Consider the following 27373-nt stretch of genomic DNA (forward strand, 5'->3'; position numbering starts at 1 on the left):
TTTCAGATGAAGATTAAGGCCTGTGGTGTTTAGGTGCTGTGCCTAAGAACACAGAGTATTAGTTGCAGGAATGTGACGTTTTTCTTCCCGTCAGTAACTGCGTTCTCTGGTATATGGTACCTGTTGGTTTTGCACCGTGTGTGTACATGCATACACACACACACACACGTTTAGATACATAGGTATGCATAGTGTTGTAAGACAAACCTCGTAGCAGGGGAGATCTGTCTCTTTGGTTAGAATCTAGCGTAAAGTAGTTCAACATGATTCCTGCAGAGCAGTCTTCAAATAAGTAGTGTAAGTCAGTGTCCAATCAGGAGACAGAAAACACAATGATTTGATAGGAGAGCGTTTAGTGTAAACAATTATCTGTTTTTAGGGAATTGAGTTTTAAGGGGTAAAGAGAACTCTAAAGAATACAGGCCTAGCAGATGGACGCGGGAAGTAGGCACTGCTCCCACTGCGGAGGCAGAGCCCCCTGCCTACCCCAGCCCCGGAGGGACAGAGGTCAGAGTCAGAGTATCTCCCCACACACCCTTAAGGCCAAGACTCAGAGCCTGCTGGGTGTGGATGGTGGTGACCCCTGGGTAGCAGAGTTCAGTGAGGTACCAGGGCCACCCACGGCTGGCAGACGAGAGACTGTCCAGTGTGGAGCTGATCAGACTCCTGGAACCTTCGTAGGGTGAACTGTGCTGGGAGCCTCGTGGAGGAACCTGCCAGGTGCTGCTGGGTTCTTCAGGCTGGGATGCCGGCTGGGGCACCAGGTCTGGTGGGTAGCTGGCCTTGAGGCTGCCACTGAAACCCTCAGGGAGGCTGCCATACTTCCTCTGCCCACAGGGGTGGTGTCAACAGTGTGTTCCGTATCCACAGTGACAAGAGGAAGAGAAGCCCTTTCCTTCTGCAGTATCCCTCCCTGCAGCATCATCTGTGGACAAAGCTTGCATCGTGCTGCAGGCCTGAGGTTTGCACTGTCCAGCCCCACGGTCACGAGCAGGACGGTGAATGGTGAATTGTGAGCTGAGGGGCATTGTGACAGCTGGCACACCATGTTTGTGTTTCTGATTTTTGATATCACATTTATTCAGGCCTAAATGGACCAATTCCATCATAGCCTTTAGCCCTATTGTCTTTAGTCACAGAATGCCCAGGGCCCCCTATATTAATACCCTCATTCCATAGTCTATCAGCTCCCTGAGGCTCTGGTCCTACCCCTATTTGACCCCTGAACCCTTCAACAGAGCCTTTGGATAGCACATTGTCAGCAAAGTCCCCTGGATCCTAAACTTGTCAAGATTGTCTTCACCTCTATGCTCTAAAACCTGGCTTGTCCCTGAACACACTGTCGTGCGGCTGTCTCGGGGACCGTTTTCTCTCTGGTCCATCAGTCCTGCCGGGTCTAGAGGTGACAATGGAGGTGTGTTCCTTGCTGATAATTGCTGGATTCTCCCCTGCTCCCTAAGCCTCCTGCCAAGGCTTCGTGTCCCTGTTCCCAACACTGTCATGGTTCTCAGCGATTTCAGTATCTGAGAAGATGACCCTCCCAGCAGTGCACGGCCTCGTGTTTTCTGGATTGTTCTCTTTCGGTGATCTCGTCTCCTGCCTCACCTTGGACCTCTCCCCTGTATTCATGCCATCACATTTGTCATCAATAATAGCATCTATTTTGTGGTCTCAATTATTCTCTGGCCACTACTTCCTGTATTTCCGGCTCATTCCCTGAGGACTCTGCCTCCAAAACTTCTTTGTTCTGTTTGAATCCATGGATCTTAACTAGTATTTTCATTGTCCATCTCCTCTTCGTTTTTATTTTCCTTTTCCATCTTTAATTTCATGCTCTCTCATTGTAATAGTTTCTAAAACCTCAACTGCCTTGCCCCAGTGGAATGTGGTTGGAGAAAACATGCAGCTGTTCTAACTGGTCTCACTTTAAATTTAAATCCACAGCGTCAGGTGAGCACTGTCACCATCACCATATCATGTTTCAGCAGTCCAATTACTCTCCCACTTTCCGGATGGTTATCTCCTGCTTTCTCCTTGTTTTTCACCTCCGGGTAATGACCTTGCTTCCTGTTTCACTGAGAAAATAGAAACAAGTGGAAGAAGACTGCCCACACTCAGCAGCCCTCCTGCCAGTCAGCCCTACCTGTTTGTAAATATCCTGCCTTTCTTCCTGCTACTTTGATGACCTGTCTTAGTTTTGATCTAAAGCCGACCCTGTGTTTGTGTACCATCTGTTGCTAGTATTTTTGCCTTTTAAAGGACTTAACCCTTTCTTGTGTATAATGTTTTTCCTCTCTCCTGAATCATTCCTGCTAGCAGACAAATGTGTTGTATCTTCAGTCTTCTTAACAAAATCCTCCCCTACCTCTCATGTCTCCCTCCAGCCCCTTCCCTGGATCTCTGCTCCTTTAATGGTGGAACCTCCCCAAGCCTTATCTGTAAGTCTCCGCTTCCTGGCTTCCCCTTTCCTCTCATGTAGTCACAGCTGTTGGGACGCAGCTCCTGGCGAGCACCTCAGGGAGCCCAGGGGTCAGGTGTTTTCTTCCTCTGCCACAGTTTTGGACTCACTTGATAACCTGCTCTTTTTTAAACTTTTTATTCACTTGAATCTAAAAGTATTACCCCCTGAAGTTGCCCTCCTCCCCCTGCGCAAGTTCCTCCTGGCGTCGCTGACCTCTCATGCTCAAGTGCTTCAGGACCCGCCGTGGAAACCTTCTCCCAGGACCATCCTCGCTCTCTGACAGTACCTGTAAACTGACACCCAGATCTACGTTTTGAGCCTGGACTCCTTTCCTGAGTTCCAGACCAGTGCTGTTGTCTCCATTTCTAACCAGGTGTCTGATGGGCATCCCAGCATGAAAGTGTGTAACTCTAAACACCAGGTCGCATGCCTCCCCAAGGCTGATTGTCCTTGTCTCACCACACAGTCTTGGAGTTGCCGCTGATGCCCCATCTCGGTCATATCCTATCTGCCTACCTGCAGAGTCTGTTCATGGTCTGACTGCAGCCCACCACTCTGTCACACACTGGTCCAGGCCACCTCGCCCTCCACGCCTGACCTCACCCTCCACACCTGACCTCACCGTTCTCGCACATGGCAGCCTCAGTGCTGCACTGACATGAAGGGTGATCGCTGCCCTTTCCTGCTTGAAACGTGAGGCCTCTGGTGCCCTTGTTACCTCCCCAAGCCTCATCTCTGTTCCTTCCTTGCTGCTCTCACCCCAGCTGTCTCATGAAACCTTGCTGTCCTCAGACATGCCAAGCACTTATCTGCAGAAGTGCACTTGCACTTGCTCTTCTCCTGGAGGACTCTCTCTCTCTCGCAGCTTTCTTCCTTCCTTCCTTCAGGTCTGTGCTCAAAACTCACTCTATGAATAGAGCCGTCATCCACCCTTCTGCACCAGCCACACAGTTCTGTCTACTGTCTATTCTTCTTGTATTTGCTTGTTTCTGGTCTCCTCCGTGGTGGTGTGAATATGCGAGAGCATTACTGTTCAGCAGTGCCTGGCAGGTGATGAGCCCTCAGTAAACACTGAATGGATAAGTGAATGATGAGTGGACTAGAGAGTACTAACTTAGACTTTGTCAAGTCACTCAAGTGTTGGTTTTTTTTTAATCTTTGAAAATTAAAAAAAAATTTTTTTAACTTTTTATTTTCTTATTTTTTACAATTAACTCCATATATTTAGGGTGTACAGTTTGGTACCCCAATCTCCATATTCATTCCCCTCCCCCCAACCCTCCCTGCTTTCCCCACTTGGTGTCCGTATGTTTGTTCTTTACATCTGTGTCTCTATTTCTGCCTTGCAAACCGGTTGATTTGTACCATTTTTCTATAGTCCACATATATGTGTTAATATACAGTATTTGTTTTTCTCTTTCTGACTCATTTCACTCTGTGTGACAGTCTTTAGGTCCATCCATGTCTCTAAAACTGTCCCAGTTTCCTTGCTTTTTACAGCTGAGTAACATTCTGTAGTATGTATGTACCACATCTTCTTTATCCATTCATCTGTTGATGGACATTTAAGTTGCTTCCATGTCCTGACTATTGTAAATAGTGCTGCAGTGAACATTGGAGTGCATGTATCTTTTTGAATGATGGTGTTCTCTGGGTATATGCCCAGCAGTGGGATTGCTGGGTCATATGGTAGTTCTATTTTTAGTTTTGCAAGGAACCTCCATACTGTTCTCCATAGTGGCTGTATCAATTTACATTCCCACCAACAGTGCAAGAGCGTTCCCTTGTGTCCACACCCTCTCCAGCATTTACTGTTTGTAGATTTTCTGATGATGCCCATTCTGACCAGTGTGAGGTGATACCTCATTGTCGTTTTGATTTGCATTTCTCTAATAATTAGTGATGTTGAGCAGCTTTTCATGTGCCTCTTGGCCATCCGTATGTCTTCTTTGGAGAAATGCCTGTTTAGGTCTTCTGTCCATTTTTTGATTGGGTTGCTTATTTTTTTGATATTGAGCTGAATGAACTGTTTATATATTTTGGAGATTAATCCTTTGTTGATTCGTTTGCAAATATTTTCTCCCATTCTGAGGGTGGTCTTTTCGTCTTGCTTATAGTTTCCTTTGCTGTGCAGAAGCTTTGAAGTTTCATTAGGTCCCACTTATTTATTTTTGTTTTTATTTCCGTTACTCTAGGGGGTGGATCAGAAAAGATCTTGCTGTTATTTACGTCAAAGAGTGTTCTTCCTATGTTTTTCTCTAGCAGTTTTAGAGTGTCTGGCCTTACATTTAGGTCTTTAATTCCTTTGGAGTTTATTTTTGTGTATGGTGTTAGGAAGTGTTCTAATCTCATTCTTTTACATGTAGCTGTCCAATTTTCCCAGCACCACTTATTGAAGAGGCTGCCTTTTCTCCATTGTATATCCTTGCCTCCTTTGTCATAGATTAGTTGACCATAGTTTATCTCTAGGCTTTCTGTCCTGTTCCATTGATCTATATTTCTGTTTTTGTGCCAGTACCATACTGTCTTGATCACTGTAGCCTTGTAGTATAGCCTGAAGTCAGGAAGCCTGATTCCCCCAACTCCATCTTTCCTTCTCAAGATTGCTTTGGCTATTCGGGGTCTTGTCCGTTTCCATACAAATCGTGAAATGTCTTGTTCTAGTTCTGTGAAAAATGCCGTTGGTAATTTGATGGGGATTGCATTGAATCTGTAAATTGCTTTCGGTAATATAGTCATTTTCACAATGTTGATTCTTCCAATCCAAGAACGTGGTATGTCCCTCCATCTGTTTGTGTCATCTTTGATTTCTTTCATGAGTGTCTTATAGTTTTCTGAGTACAGGTCTTTTACCTCCTTGGTTAGGTTTATTCCTAGGTATTTGATTCTTTTTGTTGCAATGGTGAATGGGATTGTTTCCTTAGTTTCTCTTTCTGATCTTTTATTGTTAGTGTATGGAAATGCAAGAGATTTCTATGCATTAATTATGTATCCTGCAACTTTACCAAATTCCTTGATTAGCTCAAGTAGTTTTCTGGTGGCATCTTTAGGATTTTCTATGTATAGTATCATGTCATCTGTGAACAGTGACAGTTTTACTTCTTCTTTTCCAATTTGGATTCGTTTTATTTCTTTTTCTTCTCTGATTGCTATGGCAAGGACTTCCAAAACTATGTTGAATAGCAGTGGCGAGAGTGGACATCCTTGTCTTGTTCCTGATCTTAGAGGGAATGCTTTCAGTTTTTCACCATTGAGAATGATGTTTGCTGTGGGTTTGTCGTATATAGCCTTTATTATGTTGAGGTAGGTTCCCTCTATGCCCACCTTCTGGAGAGTTTTTATCATAAATGGGTGTTGAATTTTGTCAAAAGCTTTTCCTGCATCTATTGAGATGATCGTGTGGTTTTTATCCTTCAGTTTGTTAATATGGTGTATCACATTGATTGATTTGCATATATTGAAGAATCCTTGCATTCCAGGGATAAACCCCACTTGATCATGGTGTATGATCCTTTTCCTGTGTTGTTGGATTCTGTTAGCTAGTACTTTGTTGAGGATTTTTGCATTTAAATTCATCAGCGATATTGGTCTGTAGTTTTCTTTTTTTGTAGTATCTTTGTCTGGTTTCAGTATCAGGGTGATGGTGGCTTCATAAAATGAGTTTGGGATTGTTCCTTCCTCTGCAATTTTTTGGAAGAGTTTGAGAAGGATGGGTGTTAGGTCTTCTCTAAATGTTTGATAAAATTCACCTGTGAATCCATCTGGTCCTGGACTTTTGTTTGTTGGGAGATGTTTAATCACAGATTCAATTTCATTCCTTGTGATTGGTCTGTTCATATTTTCTATGTCTTCCTGATTCAGTCTTGGAAGGTGATACCTTTCTAAGAATCTGTCCATTGCATCCAGGTTGTCCATTTTATTGGCATATGGTTGCTTGTAGTAGTCTCTTATGGTGCTTTTTATTTCTGTGGTGTCTGTTGTAACTTCTCCTGTTTCCTTTCTAATTTTATTGATTTGAGTCCTCTCCCTCTTTTTCTTGATGAGTCTTGCTAGAGGTTTATCAATTTTATTTATCTTCACAAAGAACCAGCTTTTAGTTTTATTGATTTTTGCTATTGTTTTGTCTCCATTTCATTTATTTCTCCTCTGATCTTTATGGTTTCTCTCCATCTACTAACTGGGTTTTGTTTCCTCTTCTTTCTCTAGTTTCTTGAGGTGTAAGGTTAGATTGTTTATTTGGGATGTTTCTTGTTTCTTGAGGTAGGATTGTATTGCTATAAACTTCCCTCTTAGAACTGCCTTTGCTGCATCCCATAGGTTTTGGATCGTTGTGTTTTCATTGTCATGTGTCTCTAGGTATTTTTTGATTTCCTCTGATTTCTTCAGTGATCTGTTGGTTATTTAGTAGCGTATTGTTTAGCCTCCATGTGTTTATGTTTTTTACAGTTTTTTTTTCCTGTAATTGATTTCTAATCTCATAACGTTGTGGTTGGAAAAGATGCTCGATATGATTTCAGTTTTCTTGAATTTACCAAGGCTTCATTTATGACCCAAAATATGATCTATCCTGGAGAAGATTCCATGTGTACTTGAGAAGAATGTGTAATCTGCTGTTTTGGGATGTAATGTCTTATAGATATGTATTAAATCAAGCTGATTTATTGGGTCATTTAAAGCTTGTGTTTCCTTATTAATTTTCTGTGTGGATGATCTGCCCATTGGTGTTAGTGGGGTGTTAAAGTCCCCCACTATTATTGTGTTCCTGTCTATTTCCTCTTTCATAGTTGTTAGCATTTGCCTTATATATTGAGGTGCTCCTATGTTGGGTGCATATATATTTATAATTGTTATCTCTTCTTCTTGGATTGATCCCTTGATCTTTATGTAGTGTCCTTTCTTGTCTCTTGTAACATTTTTTATTTTAAAGTCTATTTTATCTGATATGAGTGTTGCTACTCCAGCTTTCTTTTGATTTCCATTTGCATGGAATATCTTTTTCCATCCCCTCACTTTCAGTCTGTATGTGTCCCTAGGTCTGAAGTGGGTTTCTTGGAGACAGCATATGTATGGCTCTTGTTTTTGTATCCATTCAGCCAGTCTTTGTCTTTTGGTTGGTGCATTTAGTCCATTTACATTCAAGGTAATTATCGATATGTATGTTCCTATTACCATTTTCTTAATTGTTTTGTTTTTCTTTTTGGAGGGCCTTTTCTTCTCTTATGTTTCCCGCTTAGAGAAGTTCCTTTAGCATTTGTTGTAGGGCTGGTTTGGTGGTGCTGAATTCTCTTAGCTGTTGCTTGTCTGTAAAGCTTTTGATTTCTCCATCGAATCTGAATGAAATCCTTGCTGGGTAGAGTATTCTTGGTTGTAGGTTCTTCCCTTTCATCACTTTAAATATATCATGCCCCTCCCTTCTGGCTTGCAGAGTTTCTGCTGAGAAATCAGCTGTTAACCTTATGGGAGTTCTCTTGTATGTTATGTGTCATTTTTCCCTTGTTGCTTTTAATAACATTTCTCTGTCTTTAATTTTTGTCACTTTAACTACTATATGTCTTGGCGTGTTTCTCCTTGGATTTATCCTGCCTGGGACTCTCTGCACTTCCTGGACTTGGGTAGCTATTTCCTTTCCCATGTTAGGGAAGTTTTCAACTAGAATCTCTTCCAATATTTTCTCGGGTCCTTTCTCTCTCTCTTCTCCTTCTGGGACCCCTATAATGTGAATGTTGGTACGTTTAACATTGTCCCAGAGGCGTCTTAGGCTGTCTTCAGTTCTTTTCATTCTTTTTTCCTTATTCTTTTCTGCATCAGTGATTTTCACCATTCTGTCTTCCAGGTCCCTTATTCGCCCTTCTGCCTCAGTTAATCTGCTATTGGTTCCTTCTAGTGTATTTTTCATTTCCGTTCTTGTGTTGCATATCTCTGTTTGTTTGCTCTTTAATTCTTCTAGGTCTTTGATAAACTTTTTGATCTTTGCATCCAAAGTCCTGGATCATCTTCACCATCATTATTCTGAATTCTTTTTCTGTAAGGGTGCCTATCTCCTCTTCATTTAGTTGTTTTTCTGGGGCTTTATCCTGTCCCTTCATCTGGTACAAAGTCTTCTGCTTTTTCATTTTCTCTATCTTTCTGTGGCTGTGGTTTTCAGTTCCACAGAAGGAAATACTGCTGATACTGCTTGATTCTGTTGTTTACCCTCTTGTGGAGGAATGTGCTGGGTCTTAGTTGTGCCATGCGGGATCTTTTAGTTGCAACATGCAGAATCTAATTACCTGACCAGGGATCAAACCTGTGCCCCCTGCACTGGGAGCACAAAGCCTTAGCTACTGGACTACTAGGGAAGTTCCCTCATATATTTTTTTAAAGACTTATTTTTTCCCCAGAAAATCTCAAGCATCTTATAGATTCAAATTCATAATGGCTTTTTAGAATTTTAAACTTAACCTTCTATCAAGCTTGAAGATGAGAAGTTTATAAGGAAAACCATAACCCCTTAATCATATTGTTTGTCTCTCTTTAATTGCAGAAATTTAAGCTCATACACATTAAGTTTTTATTACTCAGCATATCATTAAAATATTTGCATGTCGTAAAAACTTTCTTTGCTCCAGTTCCATTTTCTTTGCAGTTTTCTAAAAGGCTTCTGTTAAAACACAAGAGTGGTTATTACGCCACCAGAGGGAGCTCCATGAATATGTTTCAGTATTGTGGCTCTAACTTTAGTATTGATGATTTATGTTACCATCTTTTTCTCTTCTGTGTAGAAAGAGTGTTCTGAAAATATCTGTGTGATCTCAGAGGAAGAGCTTGGCATTTTTATTTTACGGATATTTGAATATCTCATATGTGAGGTAATCTGGAGCACCAAAGGATGAATATACTTTTTGCTTCATGTGACTTGCCCAAGAGTACATAGCTATCTTAGTTAAACATTCTCTTGTTGCACATGGTTGTGTAGTTTGGCTTAAAGCTGGTCATGTATATATAATGAGATGCTATATCAATCACATTAATATTTTTAAGTTGTTGGGTGTCGTGGTTCACAAATGTTGAGACCAGTACTAGACCTTCTACGTAAGAGTTTACCTGTGGAACTTGTCAAAATGCTGTATGCAGGGCTCTGTGTCCAGAAATTATGATTCAGAAACTCTTGGGGATATGTGTTTTTTTTTAAATAGTTTTATCAAGATATAACTCACATACTATAGAATTCATCAGTTTAAAGTTTGGAATTAAATAGTTTCTAATGAATTTGCAAGAGTTGTCTAGCCATCCCCACAATCTATTTTAGAACATTTTCATTGCCTCCTCCCCTGCAAATCCTTTTCCTCCCCTGCAAATCCTTTTCCTGTTTAGCATTCACTCCCCATTCTTCTTCAGTCTCCATAGCCCTGGGCAACCGCTGATCTACTTCTGTCTCTGTGTAGATTGACTTGTTTTGGACATTTCATGTGAATAAAATCATACAGTGTGTGGTCTTCTGTGACTGGCTTCTTTTACTTAGTATAGTGTTTTCAGGGTTTAGCATGTGTCCATGTGGTTGCATGTATTGGTACTAAGTTCCTATTTATTGCCAAATAATCCTGTTTAATATGGATGGAATATGTATTTTTACAAAGCTTAAGGGTAACATTCCCCACTAGTTTAAATTCTGTATACATAAAACATACTTTGAAATGTTAATTTTGTGTTTGTAGTGCCATGAAGAACGTTATCTGCAATGTTTTTTTCTTGTACTTCAGTAATAGTGCCCCTAGAATGCTCTCTTGACTATTTTAAAAATGGGGGTTGCTCTCTGTTAGTGCTGGCAAAATCATTTTAGTGGGTGAAGAGCAGGGACTTTTTTTTTTTAAAGTAACAGAATAGAAAGTAGCAGCCTCAGCTACACATAGTAAAAGTATTTTATGGAATGTGTGTGTGTGTGTGTGTGTGTGTGTGTGTGTGTGTGTGTGTGTGTGTCTTTATTGGGCCTGGATGTGAAATGTATTTCTCATTGTGGGTTGCTTTTATAGAAAAAGTTTGAAAGCTACTGTTGTTTAAATATTTCAGTATTATCATCTCATTAATCCTAGTGTCTTTCCTGGGGTTAGGTGGTGAGATACATGGTTAGCCTAAGTGACAGTTGAATCGAAATAACTATAAATAAATAAAGTTGAATTGAAATAACCTAATCAAAGTTAGGTTACAAGTTAGGATCTAATAATACAGTGAGGAGGAGGTGGGATAGTTCTGGGAACCTACTGCTTGGGTCATTTCGTCAGGGAGTAAACTTACTGTTTAGTTAGTTACTGTGTGAGATTTAATACTACTTATCACAGTGTTGATGTAGCTTTGAGTTAAAACATATTGTATCAATAAAATGGATTTATGATGGCCATTTAATTAAAATGTCAAACACATTATAAGACAATCATTATTCTCATTTTACCAGTTTATTAACCCATTTGATGGTGTTACATATTCTAAATATTGTTTTATTGTGCTCAAATTTAATAATGTATTCCTTAAAATAAATTAGTTGCATTTCGTAAGGAGGAAGTGATGTTTAAATTATGTATCATGTTGCTTTCTAAAGTAAGCAGAAACTTTAATTATCATTTTGAAGTTTTTTTTAGTGAAAGGAAACTTTTGGTGCCTTTCTAGTTCTTTTTTATGTGTTACGAGCTATATAATATCTTAACAGTGATATATTCCTGGAGTTAATTTTATTAATCTCATGATGATTGCAGGTCATACTTATTTTGTAATATTCTGAATTCACTTTTAGAATTTCAGTGCTTGTCTGTTATGGTCATTTTACGAAATTTAGAAAATTGAAGCAATAAGTGGTATATGAAAATAATTTTGTAACTTTGACTTTTGCCAAAATACAGCCATTATTGAAATGGAATTGTTAGTGGAGACACTTTAATGATTTAATCAAATTTGGAATTATTTTAATAATAATGTAAATGATTATTGAAGTAATATTTTAAAGTAGCATTTGCTTTCCTTTGCATTGAAACCCAACATAGGTAAATAATTTTGTACAGTGTTTCTTTTTATATTCATTTTTCCTAAGGTAGCTGAAAAGTTTAATAACTGGTGCATGATACATAAGTTAGAGTTTCCTGTAAATACTTTTAATCTTTTTTGATATGTAGAATTGTATTTCGAATTGTTTGAAAAATTGGTCATACACTAGGCTTAACATTGATCACAAAATTAAGTAGCTGGCACAGGATAAAAAAGAAGGAAATCCATGGGTCAGTTATACTTAGGAGCACACATGCAGAAATCCTAAAAAATGTTTTTCAAAAAAGTCAAATCAAGCTATTTATCAAAAGAATAATTTAAGAATTATTAAATAGGATACATTTCAGGGTTGCAAGGATGGTTCAACAGTAGCAAACTGGTTAATTTCACTGCATTAGTAGATTAGAAGAGAAAATCATATGTAAATGATCTCCATAAATAACTGGCAAGTTTAGTAAAATTTAACACCAAAAAAAAGCTTCTTTGGTTGTATACGTTAAACATATGCAACTTTTTGTATGTCCATTATACCTCAATAAAATGTTTTTTTTAAAAATCCGAATTTCTTTTGAGTCAAGAAATAGAGGGGAAAGTTCGTAACTTGACACAGTTGTATATACTAGAAACCCATGTCAGGCATTATTCATAATGCTGAAAAACTGGAAGCATTTACATTAAAGTTAGGAACAAGACAAGGATGTTTGCAAATTGTTATTATTTAATATTATTCCAGGAGCCTAGCCAATGTAATTAAAAGGAGAAAGAAATAGGAAACATTGATATGGGAGAGACAAGAAAATAGACATTTACAGATGATATGATTCCCTACCTAGAAAATCCTAGTGAAGCAACAGAACGCTATTAGTGAATTCAGTAAAGTGGCCTGATAGAAATTCGGCATGCAAAAATGAGATAGAAATTCGGCATGCAAAAATGAAGAATCAGAAAAGGAAATGGAGAGACATAGCGACGGACTCCCTCAAATACTTTAGACCTGCTCAGAAAAGAGCAAGGTAACTGTGCAAGAAAGGAATCTGTATCAATGGAATATTGCATATCGATGAAGAAAATAAATGCAGTTAAAAATAATAACATGGATGATTCTGAAAACAATGTTGAGCAACAGAAGTGCAATACAAAGGAATATATATTATGTAATTCCATTAATATACAACTCAGAACAGAAAAAAAACTAAGCTGTATTGTTTAGGAAGGCATATGTAACGGGCAAAGCAGTAAAGACAAGTGAGATGGTAATTAGTAAAGTCAGGGTGGTGGCTACCTCTCTGGTGGAGGCAGGGCTTGTGGAAGGACATGTGGAAGGCTGCGTGTTGGCAGTGTTCTGTGTCTTGACTTGGGTGGTAGTTGCTGGGTATATCTTTTATTTTTGCTAACCTCTGTGTATGTCCTTTATCTACTTTTTCATACGTGGCTTTATATCATAGTTAAAAAAAAGGGGGGGATGGATAAATGGAACAGATTGGAGAATTCCAGAAATTGACCTATGTGTGAGTGTGAATTTATATGATTAATGAAACATTTCAAACTAGTGGAGAAAAAGCTGTATCAGCCAATAAATGGTTATGAGATAATTGAATCTTCTGGAGAAAAAAATTAGATTCCTAACTCATTCCATGAACAAAAATTTATTCCAGATAAATCTAAAAATAAAAATCTAACTATAAATATTTTAAAATCTAAATATAAATTAAAGATATGAGTATAAAAATGAAACTGTCTTAGTGGCAAAAACAAATATTACAAGGTCTAGAATGTCTTCCTTAGTAAATCAATTTATGCACATATCATAAGGAAAAGATTCGCAGATTTAATTGTATATAAATTACAAACTTCCATGCAGTGAAAGATACAATAAACAGCAATTCAAAACGGAATGTGAAAAAATGTCTGCAGCATCTATAATACTCTTATTTTTCATAGTATACAAATAGTTCCTAAAATTGAGCAACCCCAAAATTAGATGAGCAGTTAATATATAAAAGAAGAAATGTGAATATCTAATATACTGGAAAGTATTCTTAGCCTTTCCAAAAATTAGAAATTCAAGACAGATTGATAATATTCAGTATTTGTGAGATTATGGGGAAATGAGTTCTTTGATGGGAGTAGAAGTTGATGCAGCCTCTTGAGGTGGCAGTTTTTCTCAACATTTAAATTATATTTTTACTTTATAATCCTATTACAGAAAATTGCCCTTCTGAAAGACTTGCATATGACACAAAATATATGTACAAGGAAGTTCCTAACTGTGTATAGAGTAGGGGAAAATTGGAACCAACACAATGTCTGTCCCTAGAGAGTGGTTAAATAAACTTTATCCATGGTTTAGAATATCGCCATTGTTAATTTGCTTCCCAAGATGTAGAAATGTCAAGGAACATTGTTTATAGTGAAAAGCATTTTTCTACCTAATAACACATTGTTTATTATGTTTGTGTAAAAAGAATAAAAAGCTAAGACTGTGTGTGTGTAGTTATATATGTATTTATGTTCATAAAACAGTGTCTGGAAGGATACTCATGAAAATATTAACAATAGTTACGTTTGGCGGTGAGGAGAGAAACTAACTGTTAACTCTTGTTTGAATTTTTTTTTTAGGAAAAATTTCTCTCTTCAATGTCGAGCTTTCTAAATGACATTCTATTTTCATAATGTTAGAAAACTTAAAGTTAGCATCTCTATCTGAGCACACACTTTTTACTTCATGATTGAGGAAGAACCTTTTTTCCATGGTTTCTTTGAATCTCATGTTTCTCTTTGTTTAACAACAGCATATCAAATGCTACAGTGGTTCTTTGTTTTAAGGGATAGTATATCTTGAAAGACAGTTATGGCAGTGTTGGCTTTACGTTTTATCCTATTTTAAATTTCCATACATTTGAATTTTTCAAATGGGTACCTCAAAATCCTTATCTAATTTGTAGTTTTACTTTTTGTCCAGGCCCATCAAAGTCCAGTGAAGAAAGTGAATCCTAGAGAAGAAAGGAGGAAACTGTTTGAGGTATAAAGACATCTGTCTGCTTATTTTAAAGCTTTGTAAAAATAATTATTAGAAAAGAAACAAATCTTATAAAACCTCCAAACCTTTCCTCCTTATTTCTTTCAAACAGATGCCTCTAACTTATTTCTGCTTTTTAACTTCCCTGGGCATACATCTACAATTGGTATGCTAGCTTTACTGATGAAACTAGAAAAAGTAGTATTTATTTTTGATAAAAATGTTCTTTTTTTATTTAAGGAACCAGCAAGAAAGGGAAGGTTGGAATTGAATGAAAAAGAAAAGAAACAAAAGGATCAGGTAGTTATTTCGCTCTTACTTTTTTTCCCCTGCCAAGTTGGAGATGATAATAGTTTCAAGAGTTCTAAGAAGTTTGTCTTTAAAATTGTTACAGGTTAGTTTAATGAAGGCTGAACAGATGAAAAGGCAAGAAAAGGAAAGGGTAAGAGGATGATACCGTTTTCCCTGGTGAGCTCCATCACTGTCTCCCTAAACACATACTTTTTTTTTTTAAAGGGATACACTAGATTCCATTTTATTACTAAATGTATTTCATGTACTTTATAGTAGTAAATACTTGAAATGGTGTTTTGTTTGTTTCTTTTCCCCCAAAGTTGGAGAAGATAAATAGGGCCAGGGAACAAGGATGGAGAAACGTGCTAAGTGCTGGAGGGAGCGGTGAGATGAAGGTAGGCCTTCAGTACTGGTGCACTCAAGCTACTGCTCTTTCTCCAGTTTCCCCCTGCTCTTGAGAATGTATACATCTGGCTTTTTTAGGGGGTACAGTTACTTTTTACTAGAGTTCTTCAGTGTCTGTTATGACTTCTTAGTTTTCCCACACATATTTGTTATATAACTTGTACTGATAACAAATGTGTGACACTGTTAAAATTGCTGAAAGAATTTGCTGTGAAGGCTGTGATACACCATTCTTGCCCGAGGCGTCTTTTTAAAATCAAACACCATTTGTCACCACTCTGCCTAAAGTCCTCCTGTAGCTTCATGTAGACCTGAAGATTCTGTTTTCAGAAGACCCGTATTAAGCTGGCCCTGCTGGTCTCTCCACGCTCATCCTGTTCCCACCACGCGGTGCTGTGTGCTCTAGTCGTGCTAAACTGAGGACTATCCTTCAGTTTCTCCACTGCGCATGGCCTGCTGGAGCTTTGTCCTTGCACTTCTGTTTCTTTTTAACTGAAAGCACCCTCCCTCCCTCCTCACTCTCACTCCCTCCTCCAGCCATTTACCTAGGTAACTAATGACCTAACCAGTCATTTAACTAGATAGGTTAATTCAGACATTTCCTTCAGGCAGATCCAGACCAGATAACCTTGGGCAAGTTACTTAACTTTTCTGAGCCTTAATTTCTTTATTTAAAAAAAGAAAGAAAGAAAGAAAAATTTCAAGAGCAGTGCCAGGAGCTCACCTGTTAACTTCCTTTTCCTTACTTTGTTCTGCCAGTCTGGATCTTGCCTTTCCTCTTTTGCTCTCACAGCATCGTTTACATATCTGTGGTAGGCCCCAAATTCCTGACTCCAGGAGTCAGACCTGATATTATCCCCTCCACTGGATCGTGGGGGAACTTGTAAACGTGGTGCGTAGCAGCCCCCTTGGTTGGGCTGTGTTGTATGGCACTGCTGATGGGGTAGTGACTCCTGTGGTCATGTCACAGTTTTATAAGACTCCCTCATAGCAGACTGGAAGGGAGAAGGTCAGAGACACAGCTTCTGCTGGCCTGGGAAAAAGCACATGTTCATGTAGCAAGGGAGTATAGGTATCCTCTACAAGTTGATAGTGGTCTCTGACCAACAAGCAGCAAGAACATGGTGACCTTGGCCATGACAGCCGCAAGAGAGTGAATTCTGCCAGGAACCACTGAACTTGGAAGAGGATCCTGAGCCTCAGGTGAGGATTACAGCCCTTGCTGACGCCTCGATTTTTGCATGGTGAGATCCCGAGCAGGGTACCTGCTGACCACGCCCAGACTCCTGAGACCACGAATGCGTGTGTCTTAAGCTGCTGAGTTTGTTGTAATTTATGATGCAGCAGTAAAAAACGAATATATATTATTATTCCTCTGTATTATCAGTTTTAATTTGTATCATTCAACCAACTGTTACTTAACGTCTTTAAACTGTGAACCCCCCTGACCATGCTCAATAAACTTGGTATTTTGGTGCCCAGTAGATATTAAGTTGAAATGATTACCATTCTTACTTGTTTCTTTTTCCCCCAAAGTTATGATCTGAATAAAAATTTATGTTTTATATAGACATATACGTTCTGCCCTGGCTTTCTTGATTTGTTTTTCAGTGTCTTGAGACAGCACATCTTTCATATTACATATCAATAACCCAGTAGGAGTCACTTTTTCTAAGTCTGTATTAATATAGACTTATACAGGTTTTAGTGATACAATTTTATCTTTAAAATTGTACTCTACTATTTTTGTACTGTACTATCCAATTTACTATGCAGTTGAACTTTTAACCCCCTGAATGATAAGGAATGACTCAGATAGAACTTGGCCCATTCTAAAATAATTAACTCCATATCATATATGATTAGAAATTTACCAAAGTGCAGGCCCTCAGATCTTGTCAAGTATTTTATATCAAGTCCTTAATTAGTGTTGAGAATTTGATTATTGTTTCTTCTCCCTTTGCGTATATCTTCTTTATGCAATAAAACACCTTTTCCCCCTATGATGTCTAAAGCCATATTTAATCCTAAAGTCCAGTTTTATCAGTGTTTGATAACAGTTTCTCAACATTGTGAGATGCTATGTGCTTAATATGTTTCTGCTTCACTTCATAAACTTCTATACTGCTTTCTGTGCGGGTTAATAGAACAATTTATTTTCCATGATGTAAAGCAGATTCTATGTTAGTTTCTGTACTTATTCCCCATGAGGGTTGAAATGTTTTCTTCAGCTGTTTGATTTCTGTACAGTTGATAAGGAAGCTCAGTAAAATGTGAATCAAATTAAGGAGACTCCCCAAAATAAAGATAAAACAAAAAGTACACATTAAGAGAAATATTTCAAAGTTAATATACTATTATTATATACCTCTAAATAATAAGACATTATATACAGTATAAATAACCAACTGTCTTTGATTATTTAGTATCTGCAAAATCTAGGACTTTTTTGCTTTATTCATTTTTTAAAAAATTCTCATAGGTATTTTTTCTTTCTTAAAATTGTAGTTGATTTACAATGCTTTATCCATTTTTGATGTATCTCTTATGAGTGTGTGTTTTTAGAAAAATTATGAAATATTCCACATATATAGTTTGATTTTGTAGATAACCATTATATATATATATGAGGCACATCTGTTGACAGTATATTGAAATACTATTCAGCAATGAAAAGGAGTAGCCTGTTAATACATGCAACAAGATGGATCAGTCAAAAACATACTGAGTGACAGAAGCCAGGCACAAGAGTATATATTGTATGATTCCATTTATATGAAGTGATAAGAAAAGGCAAATCCAATCTCTATGACGGAGAGCAGATCAGTGTTTGCTGGAATGAGGGGGTGTTGGCTGCAAAGAAATGTGAGGGAACTTTTTGGGGTGATGGATATGCTTTTGATTGTGGTAGTGATTCCACAAGTGTCTGTATTTGGCAAAACATCAACCTGCACTTATAATTGGTGAATAAAGTGATGTTTAAAAGATCCTATTGTTTTGGTATTCTAGTACAGTGTTTTCAGCATTATTTTCAATACAGGTGTCTTCACAGAGATATGTACATACATTTGTTTTTGCTTAAGAGAAATCTTAGAATACTCAAACTTAACATGATATTAGCGCCAGACCAAACTAAGGGAGTAACCAGTCTCATAGGAGGTGTGACCCCTTTTTACCAGAATTGATTCTGATCATCTTGCCTTGAGATGCACGTTTTCAAAATGTATATGAAAATAACCTTAGTGAAGTTTCCTGCCTAATGAGGTATCTTCTTTCTTTCTAGCAACTTTCAGCTGTTGCTATTCAAACATCATGAATCAGTTATCTGCATTTATCTTGAGCTGGTTTTTTAAAAAATCAGTCTTATAATATCGTATGCAACTTCTTATGTCAAGATATTAACACAAGTTTTAACTCATTGGGTATAATGAAATGCCTTTTATTTGGTTCTCATATTTTTCTTAGCCAGACTTCTTCCTTAGGATGTCGTCACTGGGAAGCTCACCTCCCTTTCCTGGCAGTGCTCTAGCTTCTGTTCTCATCCATGTTTGAACGCTGCCCCTCCACTGGAGTCACATCAAGTTGTCTTCCTTTCGGTGCTGCTGGCCTCTGCCTTTGAGGTTCCTGATTTCCGCTTCGCAAGTGCAGTTCTTGCACCCTGACCTCTGTAACGTTGTGCACTTACTCAACTCTCATCCTCTCTGACACCTCTGTTTTCTGTGAGTTTTGTGTGCACTTGGGTGCGTGTGTTCTGAGGCTGCATCTTACGCCATCCCCTTCATCCTGCAGGGGATCCACAGCTCCCTTCACCACTGACTTTTTCTCTGACTGCCTTTGTTTACTCACAGGCTTCTTGGCTTGGTGTCAGTGCAGCAAGCCTTTTAATTAGTTCCTCTACCCTTTTCTCTCTTATTCTTACTTATTATGTGTAATTTGACTTACCTTCTTAAAAACTTAGTGCACTTTCCTGCTAGAAAGTGTGTGCGTGCTTTCAGTTGTTTATTATATGAACTCACACACCCAGGCTGAGGGCAGTTACCTGTAACGACTTTTCGTGACCAAGTGTAACACTCCCTATCTGCCTTCCTTCTAGTTGCATTCATACGTCTTCATGCGTCTTATCTCCCTCTACAGCTGGCACCTAAATGTATACATCCAGTGCTTATTTTTACTTTAATTTTTACTTTAATACTATGGTTCATATGTAATAATTTAATCTTTCTTTGTTACAGTGCTTTCAAGGTTGGGTTGAATAATATTTTTCTCCAGTGTTTTTGGGTTTTTTTAGGAATTTTTATTTCTCTTTTTTTTTCTATTTTGTAAATTGGCTCAGTATTTACTACTTTAGAGTGTGCCTACTGCCATTCGTTTACTACAGAAAATGAAATGTTTTTCTAGCTTTATACTTTGTTTCCCAGTTTAAAAACTGCTTAAGGATAGATATGTTCTTTTGCTTCTTTTGTTTACACCTAGAGTATGTTTCAGTGGTGTTTATAAAACTTCATCGCTTGTTGAATTGGATTGGGGTATGTTAAATGCTGTAAGTTTTTGTTAGATAGAATTTTGAGTGTTACAAAAGCAGGCTCTGTTTTATTTATAAGCTATACATATTTAAACTTGATAGGATGGGATCACATAAAATGTATGTTAGAAACTTGTTTGAAAACTTAAGACCAGGTTTTTTCATAGTTACATAAATTTAGTGATATTTTATATTTTTTGTTACATTGAATTATGCTTTATTGTTAGTAACAAAGTATCCTACTTTTTGATTGTTAATGGTTATAATATAGTAGGACAACATTCGTTAAATTAGGTAATTTGCTTTTTAAGAGTCAAGTGCTGAAATTTACTTTTTCTTTTGAGGGTAGTACAGACCTTTTAGGTCTTGTGAGATAAGCATGTGAGAGCTCTTTGTTTGACTCCTAGGCTCCCTTTTGTGGCAGTGGAGGGGCTGTGGCTCCATCGTCTTTTTCTTCTCGAGGACAGTATGAACATTATCATGCTATTTTTGATCAAATGCAGCAACGAAGAGCAGAAGAGAGTGAGGCTAAATGGAAAGGAGAAATACATGGCCGAAGGCTTCCAGAAAGGTATGGCGTGTTCTGCAGAAGTTGCTTGTGCTTTGCTTTAGAGAAAGTGATGGAAGTCATTGTGCATGTTTATCAACAGAGGAATCCCACCTGGAGTACATCCAGGATTTCCCAAGGGAGCTGCAGGTCATCACATTTCCTCTGATGCTGATACTCTTAGTAAAACTTGGGAAAGATTGAAGGCCTTTTCTAAACAAGCCAATATAAACAGGTTGGACTGTGATGATCCATGAATACACTCTCATGTAATTTTGTCTTATGTCATGTACAGCCTAATACTGACACTTTCTGGGTGTTTTCTCCGTTATACGTAGAATACTTTTTGCCTTCTGGATGCAGTGTTTCTTGCGTGCAAATTTGGCCCTTGATTACATGTGGCAAACATGTAGCTCTTCACTTCAGCCTAATTTTTGTAGCTTATATATGTTACAGGCGGAACATACTATTTAAAGGAACGTGATAACATTGAACCAACACGTGGTTGTAATAACTTTATCCACTTGCTTTAAATAAATCAGAATATATTTAAAATGGAGGGACTTCCCTAGTGGTACAGTGGTTAAGAATCCACCTGCCAATGCAGGGGACATGGGTTTGGTCCCTGGTCTGGGAAGATCCCACAGGCCTCAGAGCAGCTAAGCCCGTGCACCACAACTGCTGAGCCTGTGCTCTAGAGCCCGCAAGCTATGACTGCTGAGCCCATGCACTGCAACTACTGAAGCCCATGTGCCTAGAGTCCGTCCTCTACAACAAGAGAAGCCATGGCAAGAGGGCAACGAAGACCCAATGCAGCCAATATATAATGAAATAATTTTTAAAAAATGGGATTACACTGTATGCAGAAGTCCAAAGCATGCTTTTGGGTCTTACTTTTCCTCATCGCTTAGAGCCCACTTTTCTCTTTGTTGTCTTCTCTTCATGTTCATCTCTGATTGATGGCTCTCTATTGTCCTGTTCATTGGGTTTTTCCTTTTCTTCCATTAATTACTTTAATATGGTTGCAGTCAATAGTTTGAATTTGCATAGTTCCTTTTTTTTTTTAAGAAATCATATTTTTTTTTTAGATCTTCCCATTTCTTCTTCTTTTTTTAAAAAATTGATTGATTGGCTGCATTGGGTCTTCGTTACTGCCAGCGGGCTTTCTCTAGTCGTGGGAAGCGGTGGCTACTCTTCGTTGTGGTGTGCCGGCTTCTCATTGCGGTGGCTTCTCTTGTTATGGAGCACAGGCTCTAGGCACATGGGCTCAGTAGTTGTGGTGTATAGGTTTAGTTGCTCCACAGCATGTGGGATCTTCCTGCACCAGGGATCAAACCTGTGTCGCCTGCATTGGCAGGCAGATTCTTAACCACTGCACCACCAGGGAAGTCCCAAGATCTTCCCATTTCTTCTATAAAAACACTCTGCTTAAGGAAGAGCAGATATCATTTTGTGAAAATTTTATTTGTCATTTTATGGAGAATACTTTTGAGTGTGGTAAAAATCTTTATGGTTCTCTCAGTTATAAAAGGTTATTAAAAGATAGTTGAGCAGAGGTAAATAATTGAGGTGAATATAAACTAACATTATGAATTATGCACAGTAGCCTGAAGTGTTAATCTAATTGTAAATATTTCCCAGTTTTGAGAAAAGAGGGTGACAGACTTATGCATATGCAGTTTTTATGAAATGGTAATGAAGATTTTTTGTGAGGTTTTTGTTTTTTAATAAATTTATTTATTTATTGGCTACACGTGGGCTTTTTCTAATTGCGGAGAGCAGGGGCTACTCTTTGTTGCAGTGTTCGGACTTCTTATTGCAGTGGCTTCTCTTGTGGAGCACAGGCTCTAGGTGCACAGGCTTCAGTAGTTGTGGCACGTGAGCTCAATAGTTATGGCTCACAGGCTCTAGAGCACAGGCTCAGTAGTTGTGGCACATGCACTTAGTAGCTCCACAGCATGTGGGATCTTCCCGGACCAGGGACCAAACCTGTGTCCCCTGCATTGGCAGGTGGATTCTTAACCACTGCACCACAAGGGAAGTCCTTTGTGTGGGGTTTTTATCCTCTGCTATTATTGATCTGTCTAGTATGTAATTTGTATGGCTTTGTTTTGTTTAATTTTAATTTTGTTTAATTTTAATCGAGTCTCCTAAAATAATTGTGTATAGTGTAAAGAAAATAGGGAAAGCTATGTCATGCTTCTTCGCACTGTTCACTTTCCAGAATGTTTCTTGGTTCTTCACAGTTGGAGTGGCAAGTAATGGACCAGATTGGTCCCTTTGCATCAGGCTTCCGTGTGACCTTGAAATGTTGGCAGGTGTTTACACTTGAGTTTAAATTGTCTTCAATGGCTTAGTTACTTCTTCCACTAGAACACAGCTTCCATTCAGGTCTTCATTTGAGCATCAGATGTAGTTTCAGTATTTTAATTTTCAGCTTTTAAACCATTTGTGTTTATGAGATCATTTATCATTTCCTTTCTTCCAACTTTGGGGGCTTAACAGTACTCAAACATAATAGTATACATTTTCTTATGTTGCTTTGAACTTATTATCAATGATAGATATTATTTATTGAACACTTATATACCAAGTTATATTATTCATCACAGCATCCCTTTGAATTCGATATCATTCTTTTAATAAAGATAAAGAAATTATAGGACCTGTGGAGATTTAAAACTTGTGCATGGTCAGGTCACTAGCAAGCAGTGGAGGTAGGATTTAAACTAAGTCCGTCTGAGTATAGGGTTCAGCTCCTCAAGCACCATTGTAAGGACTTCTCAGCTTCTTGAGATACTGCTAGTGTACAGGCAAAACAGTTATTGATATAGTTGGTTATAAAATTGTAAAATACTGGGTACTTTAAAGATTAAACATAATACCAAATACTGAGTGAACTTTCATTTATACTCATTGAATTTATTTTGGTTTTATCTGAGGACATAGAAAATGGAAGAATTGGTAGCGAACTGGAGATCATCAAGTATCACGTAATTTTCAAAAGGCAGATTCTATAAACTAGACTAGTTTCCTTTATGTTGATCCCAGGCAAGATTACAAGTGGAGCCTGCAGACATCTTAAAAGGAAGCAGCCACCACTGTAATGCAATATAAATTCACAGAGAATAGATTATGTCAGATACATACAGCCTATATTTCTTTTTAGGGTTATAGGCTAGAGTTGTAGTTCTCAAACTGTGTGCTGAGGCAACTTGGAGCATCACAGTGCCTTGGACATTTTACAGTTGTGAGGGAAACACAACTACATCTGTTGGACAAAGCGTAGACCGTACTGCTAAGCAGTTTTAACCTATTTAATGAATGGGACTGGTAGGCATTTCTGTTGGCCTTGAGGCATTGTAAAAAATTACTCAGATACCTAGTAGGGTGTATAACCAACAACAAGATACTGTTGCCAGGGTGTAGGTGAAGAAATATAAATAAAGATTGTTAGGTGGATTAGTCATTAGTTAAAGAATTATATTCAGAGGATGCTGGTTAATATTTTGATGTTGTCCAAATTAAAAAAGTTTTAGAAGTGTGTCCCCTTGAAACTAATCTTCGTTCTTAAGGGGGACATAGAAAAAACATTCAAAGGATATAGTCATCATATTTCCAGAATACGTAAAGTGGGAAGAAACAGCAAATATATTGTATGATTGATCAGGAAATGAACCAATCTCAGTAGACCATAGCTACAACTAACTTGATTTAGATAAAATTTAATGGAAATTTGATATACTTTTGAGTCTGAAAAATTATCTGACCAAGTAAATATACCCTTGGAAAAAGTGTGTGAACAACATACAGTAAGTAAAAAGTTGAACTAATGACCTTTCATTGCCTCTTGGATCAAATTGCAGCCCCTAAATGGCCTGCAGCGTTTCTTGGAGGCCTGTGTACTTCCTTGGCCTTATCTTGCTCTTCTTTCCAGACTGCTGGGAGTGCAGACTTAAAAGACATGTTTTCCCTCGTCCTTGTTCCTGTACACCTGCTGCTCCCTCTGCCCTTCTGCCTGATTAATTCCTACTTACTATTCTGTTCTTGGTTTAGGTTGACAGGTACTTACTAGGTCTGTAAAATGAAAAATAAAATAAAATTGGAGACCTGATTGAGGACTTCCAACTTTTAATTTTGCCAAGTAAGCTCATTTTTAAAAAAAGTTATTAGTCCTAACTTCATCGTCTGGTAAAAGAATGAACATTTTAATGTGAAAAAAGTAGGATGACACAATCGTAGAATACAGATTATCCTTTTGGATAAAATAAATTTGGATTTGTAAAAAATTATATAGTTGTTTATGTTGTTGACAACTATTGAAAACTTGGTGATAGGTGAACACCGGCCAGGGGATGAACCCAGGCTGGTCATCATGCTCTTCTGAGCCTCAACTAGCTGTGGTCTGGGCTGCTCTCACATCCCACTGTGGGCCTCTGTGTGAGCACATGGGCCTCCGTATGAGGCCCCAGGCTGTCAGCCAGGCAGCCCTCTTGGTTGCTGCTTGGATGGCTCCTTGGGGAGCTTCTCGGGCACCCCCATCACTGTCAGCATCACCACCACTGTGCCACTACTGCTGTCCTCATCTTAGGGTTTTTATTTGTCGTGTTAGTATGATCAGGTTTCACAAAACTCTGCCTTTGTCAGCAAGCCATTCTGTCTCATGAGGGCAGCTTTACAGCTCTTTATTTATTTTTTAGTGTGTTGATTTTACAGTTTAATATTAAGAAGTCAAATTTATTTATTTTATTTTCAGATCTTGGTAGGGTATACACTCCAGTTGGTTGCATTAGGGAAAAAGAAGCAAGTTTAAATGTGTTCATAAATCAGCAAGTTTAAACACGTTTGAAAGATTTCCTTCTCAGGCAAACTGCTTGTGAATGAAAAAGAAAAATAAAAGCTTTCAAACTATTATAATTATATATTGCTGTAAGAATAAAAATGCCCTTATCTTTTATAGCTAGTAATCATTGGTAAGGGAAAGATTCAACTACTGTGTGTATGATATGCTCCTAATTTCATACTTACTAATACCCACCATCTCATATTTTCGTATATATTATAATCCTTTTCCATTGTCATAGATCAGCAACTTTTACTACTCTGTTGAACTTAAGCTGTTGTCTTTGCATGCCAGTGTTTTGCTTTACTGAAAGGCTTTTTTTTTTCTTTTTTCTTCCTCTAATCCTCAAGTTCCCCTTTCATGCTGTTTCCTTTGCTGAAGTCAAGAATGCTCACATATTCCCTGATTTTAAAATTCTGGGAGCTGACCATCCTGTCGTCCCCCTTTCACTTAGGATTCTCAGCCAAATGTTCAGACCTCTTTTTTCTCTCCCTTTCTCTCAAGGAAAAAGGAAACCTGAAAGAAAGACACAGGTGGCTTTTTTGTCTTGCTTTTCTGCTTACTAAGGTGATAAAGGTTAGCTTTAGAAATACTAGAAAGTATAGATGAGTGTTAGAAACAGGAGAGGAAATCACTGCTCATCCTGTATCCTGTTATGTTCTTGATGAGGGCTCTAGAAAGAAATATTACTAAATTTATTTAACTAAATTTATTTATTAACCAAATATTACTAATTTTCTTTCTACAAAAGCTGTGCCAGTTTATGCTCAACCTAACAGTATATGATTGTGCCCATTTTATTGCCACCTGGCCAGTACCAGTTACTTTTAGGAGCTAAAGAAGTTTTTGAAAAATATAAAGTTTAAAATTAAAGTAGTGGAGGAAGTGAAGTTTTCACTGTGTTCTCTATGGGTTATGCAGCAGAATATTGGCAAACCATGTGATGGTGAGGAGGAGCATGAGAATGACGTAGAAATGGGAGCTGCTATTGAATTGAGTACGCTGTGCCAATGCCGCTGCCAAGTAACTTACATGTCTAGTTAGTCCCCATTATCTGTAGATTGTGTGTTTGTGGATTTGCCTGCTTGCTAAATTTAGTTATTTCCTAGTCCTTTCATGGTCGTCCCTGGGCAGATTCAGAGCCCCAAGGACTTTCAGTTGCCTGGTGCACGTGTCCCAGCTGAGGGGAGCAAGGCCAGCTCTGCTCTCCTGTTTCAGGGCTCATGAACAAACGTATTTTCATAGTCTGCCCAGTACTGCCTTGTCTGCATTTGGGGCATTTTGTTGGTAATTTCGTTGTTTAAAATGGCCCTCAGCCTTGTGCTGAAGTGCTGTCTTGTGTTCGTAGGTGCAAGAAGGCTGTGGTGTGCCTTATGGAAGAAATATTTGTATCAGAGAAGCTTCCTTCAGGTGTGAGTTATAGTGTGGTTGGCCGACAGTTCAGTGTTAATGAACTGACCATATAATGAGGTATCTTTAAACAGCAGCACACATAAAACAAGGTTGTATGTTAAGCCATTGGTGAAAATGTAGTAATAGGCTGTCAGGAACCTAAGCCTGTAATTCTCCTTGGGGTAATGGTTCAGTATTCACTAATTCATATTCATGTTGACTTTATGCAACATAACTACGAGGAATAATGAGAGTTGACCATTATTAGCTCGTTTGGTCATCAGCAGTGCTACAAGGCAGGTATTATTCTCACTGTTTTAGAGATTAAGAAATTGATATATAATAAATGACTATAAATAATTTATTGAAAGCCACATAACTTTTTTTTTTAATTTATTGGCTGTGTTGGGTCTTCTTTGCTGCACACGGGCTTTCTCTAGTTGTGGCAAGCTGGGGCTACTCTTCATTGCAGGGCACGCGGGCTTCTCATTGCGGTGGCTTCTCTTGTTGTGGAGCATGGGCTCTAAATGCGTGAGCTTCAGTAGTTGTGGCACATAGTCTCAATAGTTGTGGCTCACGGGCTCTAGAGCACAGGCTCAGTAGTTGTGGTGCATGGGCTTAGTTGCTTCACAGCATGTGGGATTTTCCCAGACCAGCGTTCAAACCTGTGTCCCCTGCATTGGCAGGTGGATTCTAAAGCATTGCACCACCAGGAAAGTCTCCACATAACTGTTTGTTAGTAAAACCAGGAGTTGAAATTGGACAGTTTGGTCTCAAAGTTCACTCAGTTAACTGTTGTGCCATATTGACTTTACTAAGGCTTGAAACATTTTATGAGGAAAATTGGAGAAGCTGGGAAAATTTCACTACCATTAAAG

General features: G+C 38.3%; 1 protein-coding gene across 15 annotated transcripts in view; it reads left to right on the forward strand.

Moving 5' to 3' along the window:
- NEK1 (NIMA related kinase 1) overlaps positions 1 to 27373 on the forward strand; it is a 226719-nt gene that overhangs the window by 78420 nt on the left and 120926 nt on the right. For 13 of the 15 annotated variants that reach the window (XR_009051254.1, XR_009051255.1, XR_009051256.1 and 10 more), the window contains exons 12-16: positions 14436 to 14495; positions 14733 to 14792; positions 14887 to 14934; positions 15107 to 15181; positions 20121 to 20284. Coding sequence is in view for 12 of the 15 variants with exons in the window: in XM_057721154.1 (XP_057577137.1) it covers positions 14436 to 14495; positions 14733 to 14792; positions 14887 to 14934; positions 15107 to 15181; positions 20121 to 20284 (407 nt within the window). In the remaining 3 variants the exon portion in view is untranslated. The remainder of the gene's footprint in view (positions 1 to 14435; positions 14496 to 14732; positions 14793 to 14886; positions 14935 to 15106; positions 15182 to 20120; positions 20285 to 27373) is intronic. The other 2 variants (XM_057721160.1, XM_057721161.1) reach the window with 2 other exon arrangements.

Source organism: Hippopotamus amphibius, chromosome 2 (genome assembly GCF_030028045.1).
Source record: "Hippopotamus amphibius kiboko isolate mHipAmp2 chromosome 2, mHipAmp2.hap2, whole genome shotgun sequence".
Classification (NCBI taxonomy): Eukaryota; Metazoa; Chordata; class Mammalia; order Artiodactyla; family Hippopotamidae; genus Hippopotamus; species Hippopotamus amphibius.